This window comes from Maniola hyperantus, chromosome 1, assembly GCF_902806685.2.
Source record: "Maniola hyperantus chromosome 1, iAphHyp1.2, whole genome shotgun sequence".
Lineage (NCBI taxonomy): Eukaryota > Metazoa > Arthropoda > Insecta > Lepidoptera > Nymphalidae > Maniola > Maniola hyperantus.
Window position 1 is genome coordinate 4,739,146 of NC_048536.1, and position 21,633 is coordinate 4,760,778.

Here is a 21,633-nt window from a genome sequence, read left to right on the forward strand (position 1 = left end):
TTATATTTAAATATGTTCTTATTCTTATTTTTTCTAAGAGTTTTTGTTTTACATTCGATGACATATTCACTTACTTCAAATATATATCTCAAACAGGACGTCCAAGTTTTTCTTTTTACTGATATTTTTCCTATAAAATCAAAATATCCCAACAATTTATACGATTTGAGCGTCGTTGGATGGGCATAACTACGCATCCATCGTTATAACATGGCCGTGTGGACAGCAGTGTGGCAGAATGAGTGTAATTTTGGAAAGTGCCCGCGGTTAAGTCGAATAGTCACGCAACATCAGGTACCCAATTAAAGGAACGCAATCTGAATTACTAATAACTTTAGTTGGGTGTTAACACATTTAACCTAAGCGGCCTTTATAGTAAGATACAAGCTTTATAATTATTATAGGGCCTTTGGTGTTGGCCATTCATCAACTAATTTATTTTTATTGTTATTTACAATTTGCGTGCTTTTTTAAACTCTGGTTATGCTGTGCAACCATTTAGGATTACAATAAGGACGAAACTTTGTATTATGGAATTAGGTTATAATTATTATTGTAATCTGTTTTGGATGCCAATAAATAAATATATATAAAACGAACACGCAAGTAAATTAATTAAAAGTTTGAGAAAGTTGTTGGTTGTTTATGTAGCTAAACGCGATAACCAACACCACACTGCCAATTTCATGAAAGACTACTTAGACCGCTTTTAAAAAAGCTTAGATTTCTCACAAAAAAGTCGTCAAGTGCGAGTCGGACTCGCACGCGAAGGGTTCCGTGCCACTTTTTTTTGAGCTACCGATCCCTGAAAATTAAGTAGGTAAATGAAAAGAAATCCGACTACGCAGAGCTCAGAAGCCAGCCAAACTTGTAAAATTGAGAGACTAAGAAAATCAGTACCCTTATTATATATGCGAAAGTGTGTTTTTTGTTGGTTTGTTGGTTTTTGATTTGTTCTTCAATGACGTCGCAACGGTGCAACGAATTGACGTGATTTATTGCATGATAAGTATCTAGAGAGTGACATAGACTTTTTATCCCGGAAAATCAAAAAGTTCCCACGGGATTTTTAAAAACCTGATTCCACGCGGACGAAGTCACGGGCATCAGCTAGTAATCTCATAACTGAACTTATTTCAACTTTATCGCTCATAGGTTAAATCTCAGACGGGGACAAGTAAATATTGGTACTGATTCTGAGCACAACCTAATCTCTTCTTACTAATGTAATATGATGAAAAGGACAGACGCAGTTTGACAGTTTTAAATTTAATTTTTAGATGGTAAAACCCGTGATTTTAGCGCACTGTCGCGAGCCTACCTACTGTTTAAATTTGTAGCGTGCACTAAAATTTAGAGTCTTTAAATGTAAAGTTCATGTTCTGTCCCTTTTCAGCATTGTTAAAAAGAAAAGGATGCATATACTCTAAATTTAGTTTAGAGAAAGACAACGGAATCGGTGCCATTGTTTATTGTGCAGCATGTCCTCATCTGGGTCCTAGTCATAATTAGGTTCAAAATAAGTACTCATATAACCAAGCAGAAATAACATGAGGAACCTACAGAATGTCCGACAAGGTCATTGCGACACCAATTAGCATGAATTACAGCTGTTCAGTGTATAAGCAATGCACAAGGCGCTGCACACGCCCACAAATGATGAAATACTTAGCAACGATCCACCTCTCGGTAACCTACTTACGAGATGACTTCAATGACCTACAAATACAAACCGTTTTTAATTAAAAAATGATTAAGCGGACCGAAGTTGAAACGAATTTTATATCAAGAAAAATATAATAAAATATTGTTTAGTTTTTTATAAACAGTATTTCGGTTTAATTAAATTTAGTTGTAGATAACATAAGATTTAGTTATTTCTAGCAATAGTAATGAATAATGATGCTTGCTCTAACAACAAATTACCTACCAAAAGATCACGAAAAACATTCAAGCTTTTCAGTAAGTAAATAAAACGATCTTATTTGCCCACTGCCACTACAGCTTCACAACCCATATGGCTATGTCGGTTACTCTGGTTTTTCTACGGATCTTCTCATTTCTGATTTGATCACGTAGAGAAACTCTGAACATAGCTTTTCGTTAAAAATAAAAACTGAACTCATCATCACTCATCATCATGAACTAGTTACTAAGCCCAAATTTAAGACCTTAATTATGAATCCTAGGCTCACGATGCTCACTGAACTTCAATCAGGCACTGACCCATTGAGTTATTCATGTTTAAATAATAACTTGTTATTGTCAGTATTGTAGCCCTTAGGTTAAGTTTTTATTTCCTCAAACAAAATAATTTTATACCACTACTCCTTATGAAATTCGTAGGGCAAAAACTAGACATCTATTCCATACGAACCAGTTCCGCACGCGATTTCACTAAAGAGTTAGGCCTCGTTCAGGAAGACGAGGGGCGTTGCGACTTGCGGGTGCATTAGTGGCGCAAAGCAATCAAATGAAACTTTTGATGATATTTAAATGAGAATGTTCATGCAGAAGCGTTGTTACTTGTTACGCGAGTTTTGCGTAATGAGTAGATGTTATTGCGGTAGAACAGGCAGCAGATACCGCCACAACTTCGCGAGCCGCTTTCTCTGCGACCTGTCATGGCAAAGCGGTGTGTATTGTAGTGCCAAATTGATCTTGAGCCGCTGCGCCGTGACCACGGATATTACTGGAAGCGCCGCCACGCGCTTCTTCATAAAAGGAAAATCGCAAGACGCACCGCGCCGCGCTACGCCCCGTGTTCCCTGAACGAGGCCTTAAGTACTAAACCGCTATAAAAACGTAATCACAACATGATAGATGAATTAAGTGTGCGTCATGTCATTAGGAACAGGTCGACTAACAGGTTACTTGACATAGTACCGGTTATACGAGCATCTATAATGTCACATGTTAGTGCACGGCTTTGCATAGAGATGACTATTAAGTAATAGGATGAAACACTAAGCTAGTTAGTTAAAAACTAGATAGATTTAGAATTCGCTTATAGTTACTGTGCTTTTTTCCGTAAATATGCCAGGTTATTGCAGGATCATTAAAATCTCCATGGAATGTGTATTGTGTACACTTAAAAATGTCCAATATCCATCAATTAGCATTCGAAAATCAAAAATCAAATAGATCTCCCGCTTTCCTATAGTACGCGACAGATCGAGATAGCAATCGGGAGGGAATGCCCCGCACACCCCCACAACCCCCGCGCTCCCGGTGCGCGCGAGCGCGGATAACGTGCGGTGTTCTGGGTGTCCCCCCGCCGCATACCTCGATTGCCATGTCGACCTGTCGCGTACATAATGTCGTCGGCGTAAACAGGCCAGTATTTTACAATGCTGTTATTAAACGTAGTCATAAAATTAAACAAGAAGAACAATAAAGTCACCGTACCATCAAAACTACATTAAATTAGACCAATTAGGTCATTATTGCGGTTAAAGCAACGGTATTATTGCGTCTCCTACCATTGAAACTTTCAACTAATAACCGCTATCGGTGGGTATTGCGGAATTATTGTCTCTTGCCCAATCGCTTGCATCATGAGCGTACCAGGTCGACAGCGCGAATTTCTTTATTGTTCTGCGTGTGACGTCAAGGTTATACATGATGTTTCTATCTATCATTAGTTTTTAGGGTACCATACCCGAAGGATGCCAACGGGACCCTATTATTAAGCCCCTGCTGTCCGTCAGTCTGTCTATGTATCTGCCTGTCAGCGGGCTGTATTTCTATTGAAATAATAAAAATTTCAGAGTTTCTCTGCGTTTCTTAAAGTTCGTGGGTGTCTGGCAGGGGGTTGCCACGATACTAAGTGGTCTGGCAATGCATAAGATTTTTTACACCTTTATTACCTGTTATCTCCCCAAGCCACCATGATCCAAACTTCATAGTCGCTGATCGTTCTTCTCCGTGTTAAGGACAATACGCAGAGAAGCTTTCAGCTTTTGTAAAACAACAAAGTCTGGCACGCGCTGGCTCTTAGTCCACTACTATAAAACATAAAGAATTACCAGCAATCATCGGACCCTCTAGGTCGTGCTAGTAACAGTCCCCTACAATGCCGCAATTTATTATTTTTATCCTGCTTATGCCAGCTATACTTCATAATAAAGTGACGACTAGTTAAATGGTCGGTAAGTAGGCCAACCGGTGGAAATGTTGGGCTTAATATTATGGAACATTGCCTTTTTAAAATTCCTTCAAATAAAGTGTTTTGTTACCTTAGTAATTTTAAAAGTGCTCGTACTTACTTGACTTTAACAGAGAAAAAGGGGTCCAGTAAAAATAATAACTACGTAAGTATAGTATTACAAAATTGTACCTAATTAGGTAAGTAAATAATAAGTTACGTCTACATTGTAACTTTGAATTGTGTCAATTAAAATGTACGATAGGTACAACAATTCAATTATTAATTGCTGGCAAACATATATATTCATAAACCTTTTGTTTCCTTATCGCAATAATTAATATTTCCGCTGGTTAAGGACATTTTACGCCGATAACTTTTTCGCCAATTTGACTAGTTACCTACTAATAAACATTTCATGTTTGGTTTTATTTCCTTTAATATCAATTTATGCTTGTACAGTGTGTTTTTTTTTAACTGGGACAGTATGGAGGAATCCAAAACCATAGGAGTTACGTAAACTTAAAACTAAAGCTACGAGGGTTCCAAACGCGCCCAGGTCTGAGAAGTGAGAACAACAAAAAGTAGACAAATGGATTTCTTGCCATATGACTAGGTGTCAGTAGTTATGACTTCTCAATCTGCCACGTTGATATTACCTATCTAAATATTTAAATACCACTAATCCACGTTAACTATTCTTTCTATAAGTATTCTGACAGCACAAATAAAGCGCCTTGTCGTGTAACAGGACCTTTACAGATACAATGGCAGCTAAAACAGTACCATGTCCCCCTCCCCCCACCTTTCACCCGTAGTGGGCCCAATAGTTCACATGAATCACGAAGCGGCGAGGTCAAAGGTCGATTTTATTATATTATTCTACCATAAATAGAGCGGCGCGGGCGGCGCAAGACTGTGGTGTGTGGAAGTCCCTACATGAGACCTATGTCTAGCAGTGGACGTCTATGGGTTGACAAAGATGAACATGATGATAAATAAAGCCCTCAAGAACTTAGACACATAATGAAAGAACCGCTAACAGATTGCCATTTTCATACACGGCCATATAAAACTGTGTTGAAAAATTCGAACATCATTAGATGGCCAATTTTTTTATCATCCGGAAGTGAAATAAAGTAATAGTAAGTAAAGAACCCTCGTAGTTTTAAGTTTGCGTAATAATTATTATCACCACTATATCTTACAAATCCAACAACTGACAATCGAAAAGAGTAATTTATTACCTATTTTGAATAAATCATTTGACTTTGACTTTGATTTTGACTTTAATTTTGCTGATTAGATAATGCTTATTGCGACACCCCATGCCTGGATTTCGTTTTTCCATCCAAATCGACTAAACACATGAGCCTTGAAAAGGTAACAGAAAGACACACTTTCGCATTTGGAATATCTGTATGGACAATGTATCTCAGAAGCACCTTCTAATTGCCTTTATTGTCACTTGATAGACCAGAGTTCAGACATCTTACACAAGTGTTCTCTGTATCTTTTTTAGCAAGCGCATGTTACATTAAAGAAATCTGTAAACTGATATCTCACTTTCAAATAATGGTTTGGCCAGTAACTAGAGTAGAAAAGAGTTTAGAAAGTTATTTAGGCTTGACAAAGCAATTTTGAATCAAATCAATAATTTTAAATCTGCCCGCCTCTTAAGTCGGAAGTTTTCCTAATAGGAGTTAGGACTGTACTTAATAATAATAACTTCTAGTACGAATGAAAAACTATATACTTGGAAGAAGCTCGAAAGGCCTCGGAAGGACGTTTAATCTTTTATAGATACTAGACTGAATACTCCTCTCATAGATAGATTCGATAAAAATGACGTATTCGCTTTGAACTCGGAGCCAAGTGTTTACACACTTAACTATAGCATTATTAACGTAACAGAGTAGGTACGGTACATACATCTATCAAAGAAACTTGGTATGTCGATTGTCGAAATCCAGAAAAGTCAAACAAAAGTAACTATGCCTGGCTCGGGCAGGTGTTTACACTGTACGACAAACATTACAATGTTACCAAACTACTAACGTCGCTTACTCGCTTTGGAAGTTATCCAAGATGTCGACGTAAATGACTTCACATTGCTTAAGCTTCGCAAACGATTTGAACTTTGGAACAAAAAACCGGCCAAGTGCGAGTCAGACTCGCGCACCGAGGGTTCCGTACTACAGTAGTATTTTTTTCGACATTTTGCACGATAAATCAAAAACTATTATGCATAAAAATAAATAAACATCTGTTTTACAATGTACAGGTAAAACCCTTTTATAATTTGATACAACGAAGTGATCCTATAAGGGTTCCCGTTTCCTTTTGAGGTACGGAACCCTAAAAATATGCATATAACTACATATTATTATTTTGTTGTATGTAAGACTTGAGTATCTATTGGTATTTGCACTTAGCTTCGAGGCTCGAGATTCGCTTGCGTCAGCGCCGCAAGCATACATGCTTTATCCAAGGATAAAGAGTAAACCATCGTTAAGCTAGCTCAATCGATAAATGGATGAGTCACACAAATCCACGATGCCTTCGATGACATTACGTGGATGTTTAGGTTAGAATTGAAAAAGATAAAGGAAGATGAATAAAATCCATCTTTTTGAGTTCTCATCAAAAATCCTCAGCCAGGATGCATTTGATTTTAAATTAAGATAGATATATAATATTTAAATAAGTACAAAATAGGTTAAGCGTGTACGGATAGATTACGGAACGACAGGGCTGGCATTCTCTTTTTTAAAGAAAAGGCCCAAAAAACTAGAATCTAAAAGGAGGAAAAGCTGACTGACTGATCTATCAACGCACAGCCCAAACTACCGGTCGGATCGGGCTGAAATTGGGCATGCAGATAGCTATTAATACGTAGACATTCGCTAAGGATTTTTGATATTTCAACCCAATAATTAAGGGGGTAAAATAGGGGTTTAAAATTTGTGTTGTCCACGCGGACGAAGTCGCGGACATAAGCTAGTAAAAATTTCCTACAGCATTTCGAAGCCAAGGCGTAGCGCTGAAGCAATGAGTATTTTTCTTATTGGTTTGGTTCTATTTCTTCGAAATCACCTACCACAGACTGGACATTTGCACTTTGTGCTAGTTAAGACACGCTAGTCCATTTCATACTGGTTGTTACGAGGTTCAAATGGGGAAAGGTGAGCAGTGATTAACTATTATTATCGGTGTAAAATTGCTGCAAGATGTAACTTCTAACTGGATTTCCAAGTAGTAACTTCTGGCTAGATTTGATAGTTTAGAGCTCTAAGGCTTAATCGAATGTAGAGCAAGTTAAGCGCAGTAAACACGGATCGATCGGTTAGTACGTGACTCAAAGGAAGTTACCTTAAATACTCGCAGACCTACATTGCTACGAGGAGTAGCTTGTAATGAAAAATAATGCGCTCTACTTTCAAAATTAAGCTATGAGATTAAGATCTTGCGGCAGATGTATTCCTAGTACGCGACAGGTTTGGACGGCAATCGGGGTATGAGGAGGACGCCCCACACACCCGCATTGGGTTGGCGCGGGGCCTGTGCGGATGTGCGGGGCGTTCCCTCCCCGATTGCCATCTCGACCTGTCACGTACTAAGTATAGGTCTATCTCGAGCGATTGGTTAATTAAAATAGTTGTAAATTGATGCTTTGTAAAATAATTATTTATATCTTGACTAACGGAATAATACCCAGCGTGTGATAAATACGCAAAAAAAAACATCTTCGCATTATTATCTTTCTAATGAAACCGCTTTGGGGCACATCGGTTAGATGGATTCATGTCTATAACGGACATACGTAGAAACATTTTTTGTGTTTTATATATTATATTAAGGTAATGTAAGTGATAACATTGCGATTCGTAACTTAGACAATTTTTAGATTGTTACCCAAGTTTTTACTTTGTGTCCTTGATTAAGTTTAGATCATTGTTATTAGAGTAATGCGGAACTAATCTCGGTCTCGGACATAACCATAGGTATCTAGGAAATAGGAATATATATATAAAAGGAAAAGCTGACTGACTGATCTATCAACGCACAGCTCAAACTACTGGTCGGATCGGGCTGAAATTTGGCATGCAGATAGCTGTTATGACGTAGACATCAGCTGAGAAACAATTTTTGAACATTCAATCCCTAAGAAGGTAAAATAGGGGTTTGCAATTTGTGTAATCCACGCGGACGAAGTCGCGGGCATAAACTAGTTTAGATATATTTGGGCATTTTATATCCTAGTTTTAATTGATTAATTGTGTTTTTTTCAACTTTTCACTAAGTGGCATTGTGGGTCAGTTTATCTACATCATAGATCTATATTATAATAACACAAACAATGTTTAAATAATGTTTTGAACTATTACATTTGTAAATATAACATTTGCCTAGGTAAGTATGTTTTCACAAAATCGGAGGACTGTACAAATTTGATTGCTGATAAGTCCGGGTCGTCGACCTGGTGCGCACGACCGCTGCGACATAAGGCTTGGACCCACAACAAAATAGACTGATCGGCATTGGCATGTATCCAGAACGCTCGCGTACGCGTGTACGATTTGTAATACAGGAATTGTATCAAGCACATCACACTACAGTACGGTACGGCTTCCTAGCTAGGCTAGGCTAGGCTGATTTGTTTTGACTTTATTCAAGTTTGAGACAGTTAAAACGAGACAGATTTATGCCTCTTACATAAATCTCTCTCGTTCTAACTGTAAGCAAAGTCTGAGCAAAGTCAAAGTGCGCTCTGTAGATCTCAGCCTTAAAGTTAGAACGAGAAAGATTTATATATCTTTTGCATAAATCTATCTCATTTTCACCCTAAAGTAAGTCTGAGCAAAGTGCGCACTATAGATCTCAACCTGAGAGTTAAAACGAGACACTTCCATCCTAAAGTGAAGTCTGAACAAATACAATCTCTAGATCTCAGCCCGAGACTCCTAGTTAGACTTTTTTCGCGCTGTGAACGCAGTTTCTTGTAAACTATTACAAGTTCAAGGAGCCGCGTTGGACTCGTTTCCGTCGCGCGTCGCACTTCGTGTGTTCCAGCCTTTCCTCATATCGACAAGATGACTGACGGGAACATTCAATTCTGTTGTAACTTGTAACAAACAGCCTTTTTGCAACTATGGTTAGATATTGAAAATTCAACTAACTAAGCTTTTTATAGGCACTAAATTACTATCATATTCTAGCTGTATTACTACCTATTTAGGGTTGTCATGTCACCTAATAATTATTATTTTTGCCTGCCGGCCGAGAAAATCGACCTAACGGACTCAGAACAAATGATTGGCGATAAATTATTCTAAAAAATATTCAACTACTTATACTGGTATGTGGTATCTCAATTCTTGTTTCAAAGAACAAATCCAGAATTCAAGCAGTTTTATATCAATTTTTGGTTCACCCCCTGGTATTCTTGAAATATTTGCTAGAAATTCTTACTCGGAATTTCAATTAATCTAAGGAATGCAAAATTACTTAAAACAACTGAATTTTCTGGCTTGTAGTTAATAAGCATGAACATCTGCACTTCTACATGCATCTTGTTATGTATAATTTATTTAGTTATGTAAATAGAATCGAATTTCTATTGAAGATATTTTTTACGATCTGTCAGGTACAACTGTACCTGTACTATCAACTGTAACAATCACGATCCTTAAGGATATTTCTATTGCAATGCGACATGTTAGTTTACGGCAATCGCGCTGCAGGTATAAGCGACAGATTTCTGGTCCCATTCCTGACTGGGAAATAACAACTGCCATGAGCCTTCCACTTTATGGCGCTCCCATCTTAGGTCAGGAAATATGTAAAAGACGGAATTCTGCGCGACTTTCCACCAGAATTTTCCCTGGACTTAGCCTATAGTATAATATACAAGTAATATTAATAGAGGTAAGTAAGTATGTAATATACCAACTTCAATAAACATAATTGAACTTGAACTTGCCTGCATTACTCACAATCAGACGGGATTGCAGTCAAGTAGGAGTCACTAACTATTGTTAACGAATAAAAAACTATAAATTATTAAGTAAGTATACTACAAATTATAATGGTTTTAGGACTTTTTCCTTTACTTGTGCTGTGAGACCTTGCCTCTTAGTTCTTCGCCGTGATTCTAGAATCATTAGATAGGTTTTGATTTATTTGCAAGTGTCAAAATATATGGCATATTCATGCCATATATGGCTATGTTTTGATTGTGTTGACTTAGAAACTTAATTATTTTACATCTCCAAGACCTAAGTACTTATTAGATATTAATTTCAACTTGATATCTTCACCCAAAGCAGTCTCCAAAAAGGGTCTTTCTTTATTGACACGCTGAGCGAAGTAATCCTATAGGTACAGGTTCTTTGTTCTTTTGAGGTACGGAACCCTAAAAAGAGTTAGTAGGTACATCGTTTCACGTGAGGCTGGTTCCGCACGGCTGCATTTTGTGACACACGGGTGCGATTGGGGCCCTACGAGGAAACCACGTCCCAAATAGATAACGCGCCACTCATAATGCACACACAACTTTGTTTACATGGGCATGAGCTTTATTATTGGACCATAATATTTTCATATCACATTTTAAAGTAGGCACTTCGGGTTAGCTAGAATTTTGATGACCAAACTGTGGCTTGTAGTTGACGAGCGATAGCACTTCAAGTTAAACCCATATCACGGGAATCACATTGATAATTACCCTTGATCAAAACGCTGTTTTATCTTGACACCTAGCTAGTATATATTATGCTAAGGTCCACGCCACTCGGGCTATCGTAAGTTTTACGATTTGGTCAAGACGCCCGAAATATTTACCCCTACACGTGTCGCTTTAGAAATTGATTTAAGGAAAGTAGCCTAGTAAATGTTAAGGGGTTAAGACTTCGGCCTCTTATTTGGGGAGATCGGTGTTCGATCCTTTACATCAGTACCCTTATTATAAATGCGAAAGTGTGTTTGTTTGTTGATTTGTTGGTTTGTCCTTCAATCACGTCGCAACGGTGCAACGGATTGACGTGATTTTTTGCATGGGTATAGGTAAAGACCTGGAGAGTGACTAAGGCTACTTTTATCCCGGAAAATCAACGAGTTCCCACGGAATTTTTAAAAACCTAATTCCACGCGGATAAAGTCACGGGCATCAGCTAGTATTAGGTTTAGCGTGGAATCAGGTTTTTTAAAAATCCCGTGGTTACTCTTTGATTTTCCGGGATAAAAAGTAGCCTATGTCACTCTCCAGGTCTTTGTCTATACCCATGCAAAAAATCACGTCAATCCGTTGCACCGTTGCGACGTGATTGAAGGACAAACCAACAAACCAATAAACTAACAAACCAACAAACAAACACACTTTTGCATATATAATAAGGGTACTGATTAGGCTATGGTGACATGAAATCATAGAAAAATAAGGCTACCTTAGTGTTAGGCAGTGACGTCGAAGACTCGACGTTTTGTTAACAGTTCCCTAATTGTCGTGAACTGTGCCTGAGGTCATTACAAGCAGACATTTCAAAAGAGCGCTCTGTAAACTTTGCCTACTTGAAATAGACTTGATTTGTGTTTAAAATGATAGTTTACCGGTCGATATAATTGCCGTTCATCAACTCAAATTAATTAATAATTATGCGCCAATAAACGTGGACGAGTCAACTTGAACCAGAATCACTGAAGGCAGTCGACAACCAACACGGCCAACCAGTATGCATTCAATAAACTTGTTACGGTATAGTTTGACCTCCGAAAACGTAACAGGGTCTCACGAGCGATATCGTTTCGGCCACGCACGCACTCTCTTCTGGCGCGGAATAACAATTACACCGTGGGAATGCACTATGAAACTATACCTACCCACTTAGGCTAACCGAGGTTGTGTAAGAGAACAAGCCTTTAGTTTCTTAACTTTACAGGTCTGCTTTTTAGGGTTCCGTACTTCAAAAGGAAACAAGGAACTCTTATAGGATCACTTCATTGTGTCTGTCTGTCTGTCCGTCTGTTGTGTCTGTCAAGAAAACCTATAGGGTACTTCCCGTTGACCTAGAATCATAAAATTTGGCTGATAGGTAGGTCTTATAGGCTATATATAGCACAAGTAAAGGGGAAAATCCGAAAAACGTGAATTTGTGACATCACAAAAAAAAAGTAAAATGTGTGCATGAACATAATTAGTATTTTTAATTTTCAAAATAAGGTAACTGTACCAAGTGGGAGATCATACAAAACGGCTTTACCTGTACATTCTAAAACAGATCACTATTTATTTTTATGCATAATATTTTTTGACTTATCATGCAAAACGTCGAAATAAATATCCGAGTACAGAACCCTCGGTGCTCGAGTCTGACTCGCACTTGGCCGGTTTTTTTTATTCTACAACTAGCTTTTGACCGCAACTTATAGCCACATTCGGGGATAATGTATCTAGTGAACCTACCTTGCTATCAATGTAAGAATTTTGGGAATCAGAGACTATCCCCTACACAAACACTAACTGACTCCTTCAAAGTAAGTATTCCGTAGTACAGCTAAGTTATAGTGTACCCGTCAGTGAAAGAATTTTTAGAATTGGATCATTAGTTCCAGAAATAACCACCATAAGGGATGTACATTTTTATTTTGGTAACTAAGTAATCGCAATCCTTTTAAGTACATAATTCCTCCTATTAACAATTTACTTCAACATTACATACATAAGTAAATTATACAAAATATGAATTTTTAAAATTACGCATTTGATAAAAAATTATTATAGTAATGATTCATTATACATTATTACTATCTATTTGACTTACTACCACGTGCATATTTGTTGGTTAATTTTTTTGTAAAACTATTTATCATTAGGTGGTCATTAGATTTTTTTAATGATAAAAGTAATTAAGTAGTAGGTATAATTAATTGTCATATTACTCAGAACAATTAAGTAAAATAATACATACTTACTTAATTTCTAGGCAGTTTTACTGCATTTCAAATAAGAAGATAATAATAGTTGGTAATGTTACTCTAAAACTATTATACCAAAGTGACAAACCCATACTCAAAGATTCATTTATTACTAGCTGACCAATTGTGGACGGAATCCTCAAAAGTCCTTTTTAGTGGGCTATGTAACAAAGAAAACCTGTATATTGGCAGTCAGCTTATTCTATTAGCAAAAAGCATTGCTATGCGTAACAATAAAGAGGAGAGATTTGTACAACATTTCTTAGTTTGTTTGTAATGGACTAACTATGAAACTACTGAGCCAATTTTAATACCTATTTCACCATTAGAATGAAGCTATGAATTCCATAAGTGTCCAGACAAAGTTGTGGGCGAATGCTAGTACTTTGTAAAGAGAAAGAGGAGTTGCATTAAAATCTTGTGTTTTTCTGTTCCAATGGCATTAGTCAATAAAAGACAAGATTTTTAATAAATTATACTAGCTTATGCTCGCGACTTCGTCCGCTTGGACTACACAAATTTCAAACCCGTATTTCACCTCCTTAGGGGTTGGATTTTTAAAAATTCTTTCTTAGCGGATGCCTACGTCATAATAGCTATCTACATACCAAATTACAGCCCGATCTGTCCAGTGGTTTGAGCTGTGCGTTGATAGATCAGTCAGTCAGTCACTCAGTCAGTCACCTTTTCCTTTTATATATTTAGATTTACTTAGATCAGTGGACTGGTACAGCAAATTTTACCTTAACATTACTAAGTAGTACTTACTTACTTAAATGTTCTATGCTTAGGAATTTAATCAAATTCAAAAGCATGCAATTATATTACAAAGCACAATCAGTCTTGGAAAACACTTTTAATTTTAATTTGAATACAAGTAACTATCAGATAATCCACAAATGTAAGGGATATCCAAGAGCTTAAAGAAAATGCAAGTGCTATCCACAATCATTGTTTTGTTAAGAAGTTATCAGTTGTATGATATGGATATCACATTTATCCATAAAATATCAATTGGCAATCATGTAACACATTCCTGGCAGGATTTTTTTAAAGATAACTAGCTTGTTAGTTATCATGTTAGTGTGGAAACATAAAACACTTGTGTTATGTATCACTGAAAAACTTGTTCAGTGAATCATAACGTCCGTCTTTTCGTGTTTGAATTTTTGTGTGAAGCTTTATTAACCTAATAGGAACCTGCTTGTATTGTTCTTACTTAAATGTAACTCGATTTATATTGTAAGAATGGACTATAGGTGACACTCACCTCACTGAAGGCCATCACTCAGGCCGGAGCTGGCTCCTTCCGACCTTCTCAATTTACTTAATATCGGTCTATCAAAATAAATAGTTCACGCTTTTGTTTCCCAACATTGAACACAGTCCCGACATCTAACATCCCCACGACACAAATACATCTGAACTCGCCAACTTTGAACACTCACTGCGCAAGAACAAAATTTTATTTCTAAAACGAAAACACCTGACCGAATCACAAATCACTGAAAAAAACCAACATTCCTCAGGTGGGATAGATGCACAACCGATTTAAAATAATATTGAGAATCTATCAATGTTTCTATCACTTAATCACTTCTTTTATTTTTTTTGGGAATATCTGTAATGAACTAAAGTTTTACGAAATACAAATCGGGTAAAAAATGTCATCAAATGTATGTTTCAGTATTACGGAACGAACGATCAACCGGAGATGAACTCGCCATCTTGCTTTCATGTCACCAAACAGTTTGGGCAATATTGAAAACGGAATCCTCTGTCAAGTTGTCGCAAGTCGACAACATATCAAACGCAACGGCGTGAAGTTGACTTTTTGCACTTACTTGCATCTTACTTGCAACTTTACTCTATGGTCAGCTAAGGCTGCTACAGTAAAAACGGGTAACATTGGTATAATAGAGTGCATGAAGTAGAAGTTATGGAGAGTTAATAATATAAGTTTACTTGAAGTAAATACCTACTTATCGCTGTCCCACTTCAACTAACCAATTAGAGTGAGAGATCGGACCCAAGTCGGGTTCAATCTCTCGCTCTCGTTCAGCTGTTGAAGTGGGATCACAGAGTACTTTTTACATATGGAAAAGTGGGATTTGTTCTGAATTTCTCAGAATGCACCCGAAAAATACTTTCTTTATCTAGTTTCAACTAGATTTTCCTCGCTGTAGTGACAGAGTGTGGACAGAGTGGACTGTGGTAGTGAGATGAAAATTTTGTATTTCGATTTTTGCCTCTAATATGATTCCTGCAGAGACACGACCATCACACGACCTATTTTTTTGAAATTTGCCGCCATTTCGTACAGCTTTCAATCGACAGACTCTACCAACCGAGTGGAAACTTTATTTTTGTTTTATAACTTATATTTATTTGATCGAACTATCATTATCATCAACAGCCGCAGCGTGGCTGGCCGAGGCGATGACGCGACGTTAGCGTGATGAGTTAGGTACAAGTACGTGACCCGAAGAGGCATGAAGTATGGAGCTGTGGATAAATTGTAGAGTGATCTTAGCCAACGGGTGGGGCTAGTATAAAATTTAAGTTAGATTAGACCGAAATTAGGAATTAGGAACTATTAGATAATAAATAAGGAATCGAAATCTATGCTGCTTGCATTGCAAGATAATAATAGATGCCCATTAGTTAGGTATGTGTATAATTATTGTGTAAAATGGGTAGACTGCACTGCACCAAAGAATAAAATTTCTATGTCCACTATACTTTGGAAAAGATGGAATCAACGTCATTGAACTTTAGTAGTTACTTATTCTGGCTCATTTTGTAATTTTCTAAATAAATAATAAATACATAGATAGGACAGATACAGTACTGTACCGTAGGTACACTATCCATAAACCATCCCATGATTCCCATGTTCTCGATGCATAACAATGTCATAACTTGGATAAATGATTATGATTCATGAAATGTAATCCATACTAATATTATAAATGCGAAAGTCTGTCTGTCTGTCTGACTGTCTGCTAGCTTTTCAAGGCTCAACCGTTCAACCGATTTTGACTAAATTTGGCACAGCGATAGCTTTCATCCCGGGAAAGGACATAGGCTACTTTTTATCCCGGAAAAGTGAAGAGTTCTCACAGGATTTTTACGTAACGTAAATCCACGCGGACAAAGTCGCGGGCATCATCTAGTAAATAATAAATCAAAGTCAACCATGATGTCTGTGTTGTCAACTATCAAACCCATCTGATTTGGATCTGATTTTATCATGGATTTTATAATGCCAATAAATTCATAGTTTATTATTCAGTATAAACTCCATTAAATTGTTTAAATAAAATTTATTAATGAAAATCGTAGTGCACATAACATTGACCTAATTTAGAAAATATTACCTAGTTACGACCTCAAAGCAAAGTGGGTAAGAGTAATTTCCTTATTTCAGTTTATAATTTCCGCATCATTCTGTAGGCTTTTGAAGGACGGCTTGTGACGTCACTACTCAGTGCCAGGAGGAGATGCGCGCCGCCTCGACGTATTCAGGAACTCGATGTAGGTTAAGTTAAAGTAGGTTATTGCACTACCCTGATGTACTCCGATGTATTTAGTCACCAGTTCGTGGTTAAACCGTGACAGGAATACACGCTTTCGTAAAATTACATTTAAAATGTTGGTTGCATTCCATACGTTTGATTGCAGCCGTTTGAAATACTTCCAAAATTGTCGATGGCTGTAACGATGGAATTGGAGGAGAGCGCTTCAGACTCCAAGCTTCATAAGGAAAGCTTGGCAAAGAAGGAGCTGAGGCCCTCTAGCGCAGTTTCCTTTTCCAAATCGGAACATGGAACAGGTGCGTCCTCAAAAATCCTTTTTTGTTTTTATTGCACCTTCCTTATTACACATGGAAGTCTTTGGTCTCTTTGGATACGACTAGTTAGGTGATACTGATATCCTAACGGCAATAAGCCTACCGCAAAACTTATACATATATTATTTCAAAGAAAATACAATCCATAAGTATACCTAACACATTCAGCAAGACACGATTTATTCATAAATGCGAAAGTGTGTCTGTCCTTCTGTTATCTTTTCACGGTCTAACGGCTGAAACGATTTTACGAGATTAGTTATAGCAATAGCTTGAATCACGGAGACAGGCAGGAAATATCTTAGTCCCACGGTGAAACATAGAATTTTAAAAACAAATTCGTCAGCTAGATATCTAGTTTCATATGAAATCAAATTATTATTATCAGATGCACCTCAATGCACAGGTAAGTTATGGAAGTGCCGGTTTTATTTATTAGTTACCTTGGTTTTGTGAAGCCTACCTATTTACATATTTAGCTCTCATTTCAGCCGATACAACATCTTCAATAGAACAGTTAAGACAGTACAGGAGTTGGGTAAGCAACGAAAGGTGGCATGAACTCAAAAAGATCGCAGACACGGCGATGAGGGAACGAAAAGTTTTCATGATAAAAGGCGGAGGATTCCCTGCCGTGCGTCGGGCATTGTTGGAAAGAGGTTGGATCGAAAAATATGAGTCACATAAGGTACACATATTGATTTCAAGAGCTTAAGACATGAACATGACATGTGGCAGTTCCGTAATTGTATACCCACCAACTTATGTTAATTTAGGTTTAGGTAATATTCGCAAAACGCGATAGCAAAAGGAAACAATAATGCATGTGTAACAGGAAATCGGCAAATCAATATAATTTGTCCGCTATAATAATTGATTCATATAAAATTTAATTTAATTAATTTAAGGTCCGACACCCTCCTGCAATTGTAGAACCAAAAAGAGTTACAGGACAGGAGCTTTCGAAAGTTGAAAGAATGATTCTTTTCAAGTTCATGGAACACCATTCTGTCGATTTTCTTTGGACAACTAAAAGGGACAAATATGATTGGCTGCTTAGCAATAAAGAAGTGCTCATAAGCAGGTAAAAGATCATAGAAAAATAATGTTTTAAACTTGATGTCAAAATTTTAGATACTGACTGATAATTATTTTGTCTATTAGGTTTGGTAGATCCGTATTTACCACAAAGGAAGGGTTGACTACATCCCTGATTCAAATGCATTGGCACACCGAGCCGGGGGTGGCGTTAACAAAATTTCCAAGATGCTACAACATTTATAATTCTGATAGCCTTGAAGAATTTATTGACGACTTTAGAGTAACTGCCTGTATAAGTGTTCTTAAATGGTTATCGAACACGATAAAAGAAAAATCTGATTCAGAGCTCGTGAATATGAATGGAAAAGTACCGTTTTCAGCTGTCGAATTCGCCATAAGTAGATTAAACGAATATATTGCGTTCTTTACGCATAAAGATATTGATGATACAGAAGATCAATCAGTACATATATGGGAACACGAATGGGACCAATTTTTAACGCATCATTATCTCCTGGTACATGAAAACGCCAAATTTCTGGAAGACAAGTGCACCAACATAAGGTAAACATGTTATCAGCATTTTAAGTAGCGTAATTTAGCACTGTACCAAACGAGTCAATTAATAATTGTTAACAGTTGTGATTACCTAATTAGTGATTAGATCACGCGCATGGGTTGCGTCATTTAGAAAATGCCAAATGAGTTAACATTGCATTTGTTTTATTTGATTGTCCGTTATGTTGTGTTTAAAATTGTAAACTCCCCATGATTTTCAGAAATTTGGAACGTAAAGCCGCTAAAGCTTTAACAACAATGACAAAGTTTTGGCCACAGATTGACATTGATGGTGTATTCAATATTTGGATCGTGAAGCCCGGAAACAAGTGCCGAGGGAGAGGCATACAACTTATGAATAATATAAAAGACATTATAGGCCTCATTAACGTCCCTGCGCAAAAAACTAGATACGTAGTACAAAAATATATTGGTAAAATTAAAATAGTTAAAAAAGAAATTATACGGTAAAAGTAGCTATAGGTAATTTCAACATTTTTTATTTTTCCAGAAAATCCGCTAGTTATTTACGACACCAAGTTTGATATACGACAGTGGTTTCTAATTACCAATTCCCAACCACTTACTATATGGGTGTACAAGTAAGAATTAAATCAGACATACCTAATATTTTTACTTTTTATTCGACTTATCTCAATCCGTCATCTATTCCTCTCTTATTTACTGTTGTATTTTTATTTTTATACATATACATACGTATATGATGTGTTTACTTTATTTAATTAGTACACATATTTTTATTGTACCCTAAGGTTACCGGGAAGCTAGATCGCTATTTTAGCGATAGGTATGGCCATCTATTGTACTTGCTCTATATCTTTACATCTTTCTCTATATTTCTACTGTTTTGGTTTTGGTAGGTATACAATAAAGATTGTTTTACTTTACTTTTAGTTACCTAATTTTTTAATCTACCACAAGTAGTGGAACTTTACATTTACAAATATTTTTTAGAGACAGCTATTTGCGCTTCAGCTCTCAAATATTCAGCTTATCTAACTACCACGAATCTGTGCACCTTACCAATAACGCGGTACAAACCAAATATAAGAATAACGGCGATCGTGACAAAGCACTGCCAGACGAAAATATGTGGGACTGCCACACATTCAAAGCATATCTTAGGTAACTAAATATGAATAGGAAAATTTAGTAAAAATTCATGGAAGAAAATTAAATTAATAAATCTCTTTATTCATTAAGACAGATAGGAAAGTATGAATTATGGGACACTAAAATATATCCTGGAATTAAGCAGTGCTTAGTCGGAGCTATGTTAGCGTGTCAAGAGACAATGGATAAAAGACAAAATAGTTTTGAATTGTACGGAGCGGACTTCATGCTGACGGATGATTTTACACCCTGGCTCATCGAAATCAACTCCAGTCCTGACTTGGCACCAACCACGTCTGTCACAGCTAGGTTATGTCCACAGTGTTTAGAAGACGTAATAAAAGGTAATTTTAACAGTATTAGGTATAAAATATATTTAAAATAATAAACCCAGTGTTATTTGGATTGTGTTTTCAATTTGCGTTTTTTTTCAGTTGTTCTGGACAGACGATTTAATCCTGAAGCTGACACTGGTTTTTTTGAATTGGCCTACAGACAAGTTATCCCAAAAGCCCCGGCATATCTTGGGTTATCATTATGCATCAACGGAAAACGACTTATCAAAAAGCCTAATAAAGAACGAAAACATGAGCCACGAAGCGTTACTCCACTAGGGCCTCCCGTATCATCCGGCGATGATATTATTGATCCGGACCATCCAGTCCCTGCAGAATATAGTGGACCAATCATCACAGATTTTCTGACTTGGTTAAATCCATACGATTCATTGCCGTTGAACAAAGATAATCTAGTCGTAGGTCCCAAGGAATCGCTTACGGTACGCCAAGCTGTCGCAGTGGTAAAATCGGGTCAGTCTCTAAAAAGTGGTAACAAAAAGCGTAAAACATCTGCGCTTTCTTTTAGGACACTTCGAGGAAGGCGCGAAAAAAACGCCGAATCTAAGCGTCGAATCGTGCCTCACTCCTGTTGTCGTCCAGAAGAAAACCAGTCCCATAATCATGTGACCAAATACCGAACAGAGTCAGCAAGTATGGCGGAAAAAATCAGACCGAAGATTGATAGGTCAGTAGGTAATAAACGATGCTACATTGATCCCGCACAGTGGGAACGAGAAACTGCCAGTATCCTCCGGTCTACAATTTCAGTTCAGAATAAAATGTCAGCCAGAAACGAGCCAGTAGGTACAAACCTACGGCAAACTAAATCTGGTATTGTCACATCCAGTCATAAATCGTTGTTGGAACCGTTAAGTTCTCGTAGTTTTGTTGACAATACAAATACTATTAAAAAATTAAGTGCTGTCGGCAAAAGTATATGTAAACTACACGATGAAAATAGAGCTAAGAAATCAATTAGTTTCTCGAACAGTTGTACATCAATTTATACGCCGTATCGCGTTTCGATTACACCTCTAAATGATGATTCTCAAAATTTTTATATAAAAGGCAAAACTAAAACCTAACTATTTAAGTAGTAGTTCTACTATGAGACTAAAATAACCACTGTTCTAGTTTAAAGTGTTCAAAGCTATTTTTGTTAAGAAAATTAAGACTTATATGAATAAGTTTACCTACTTATTTATAAATTGTTAAATAATATATTTAACCTAAATGTTGGCGCCTTCAAATTCTATATACTTAATAATAAAATGTTTTATTTTATATACTTACTTGTTCTTATAGGTACGAATAATTATTTTCAGATGTTTTTACACCAAAATCCCTCAAAATCCTCACCCCGATCCTGATTACCCTCAATCCAAAAAGTTTCATTCAAAAATGCCCACTTATCTCAAGTCAATTTGATTTTAAATGAGTATCAATCTGACACCTCGTCAAAACACTTGACAATGTTTCAAAGTTCTTGTAAAGCACAATGGATACGTATGTATGCAGTTATTTTGTAAAAAATAAATACCTGTAATAAAAATGGTCAAACCCACTGCAGTAATGGTGATCAAATACAT

The 21,633-nt window shown here is 36.8% G+C and overlaps 2 protein-coding genes across 4 annotated transcripts in view; one reads left to right on the forward strand and one right to left on the reverse strand.

The window, feature by feature from the left end:
- The window catches only part of GckIII (Germinal centre kinase III), a 125,214-nt gene extending 110,333 nt beyond the window's left edge, over positions 1-14,881 (reverse strand). The window contains exon 1 of the mRNA XM_034981219.2: positions 14,391-14,881. Within this exon, the coding sequence (XP_034837110.1) occupies positions 14,391-14,405 (15 nt within the window). The 5' untranslated portion in view covers positions 14,406-14,881. The remainder of the gene's footprint in view (positions 1-14,390) is intronic.
- Positions 14,882-16,503: 1,622 nt separating this feature from the next.
- LOC117983587 (tubulin glycylase 3A-like) lies at positions 16,504-21,277 on the forward strand. 3 transcript variants are annotated; one of them, XM_034970227.2, is made up of 11 exons: positions 16,504-16,526; positions 16,805-16,955; positions 17,465-17,661; positions 17,882-18,057; positions 18,138-18,578; positions 18,794-19,005; positions 19,084-19,174; positions 19,548-19,718; positions 19,797-20,050; positions 20,141-20,484; positions 20,571-20,743. In XM_034970227.2, exons 2-11 carry the CDS (start codon positions 16,832-16,834, stop codon positions 20,607-20,609), a joined length of 2,049 nt encoding a protein of 682 aa, XP_034826118.1. In that variant the 5' UTR covers positions 16,504-16,526; positions 16,805-16,831; the 3' UTR covers positions 20,610-20,743. The 3 variants fall into 3 exon arrangements, with proteins under 3 accessions (XP_034826118.1, XP_034826073.1, XP_034826093.1); XM_034970182.2 differs by having other exon boundaries at positions 20,141-21,277; XM_034970202.2 differs by lacking the exon at positions 16,504-16,526 and adding an exon at positions 16,598-16,657 and having other exon boundaries at positions 20,141-21,277.
- The last annotated feature ends 356 nt before the right edge of the window (positions 21,278-21,633 follow it).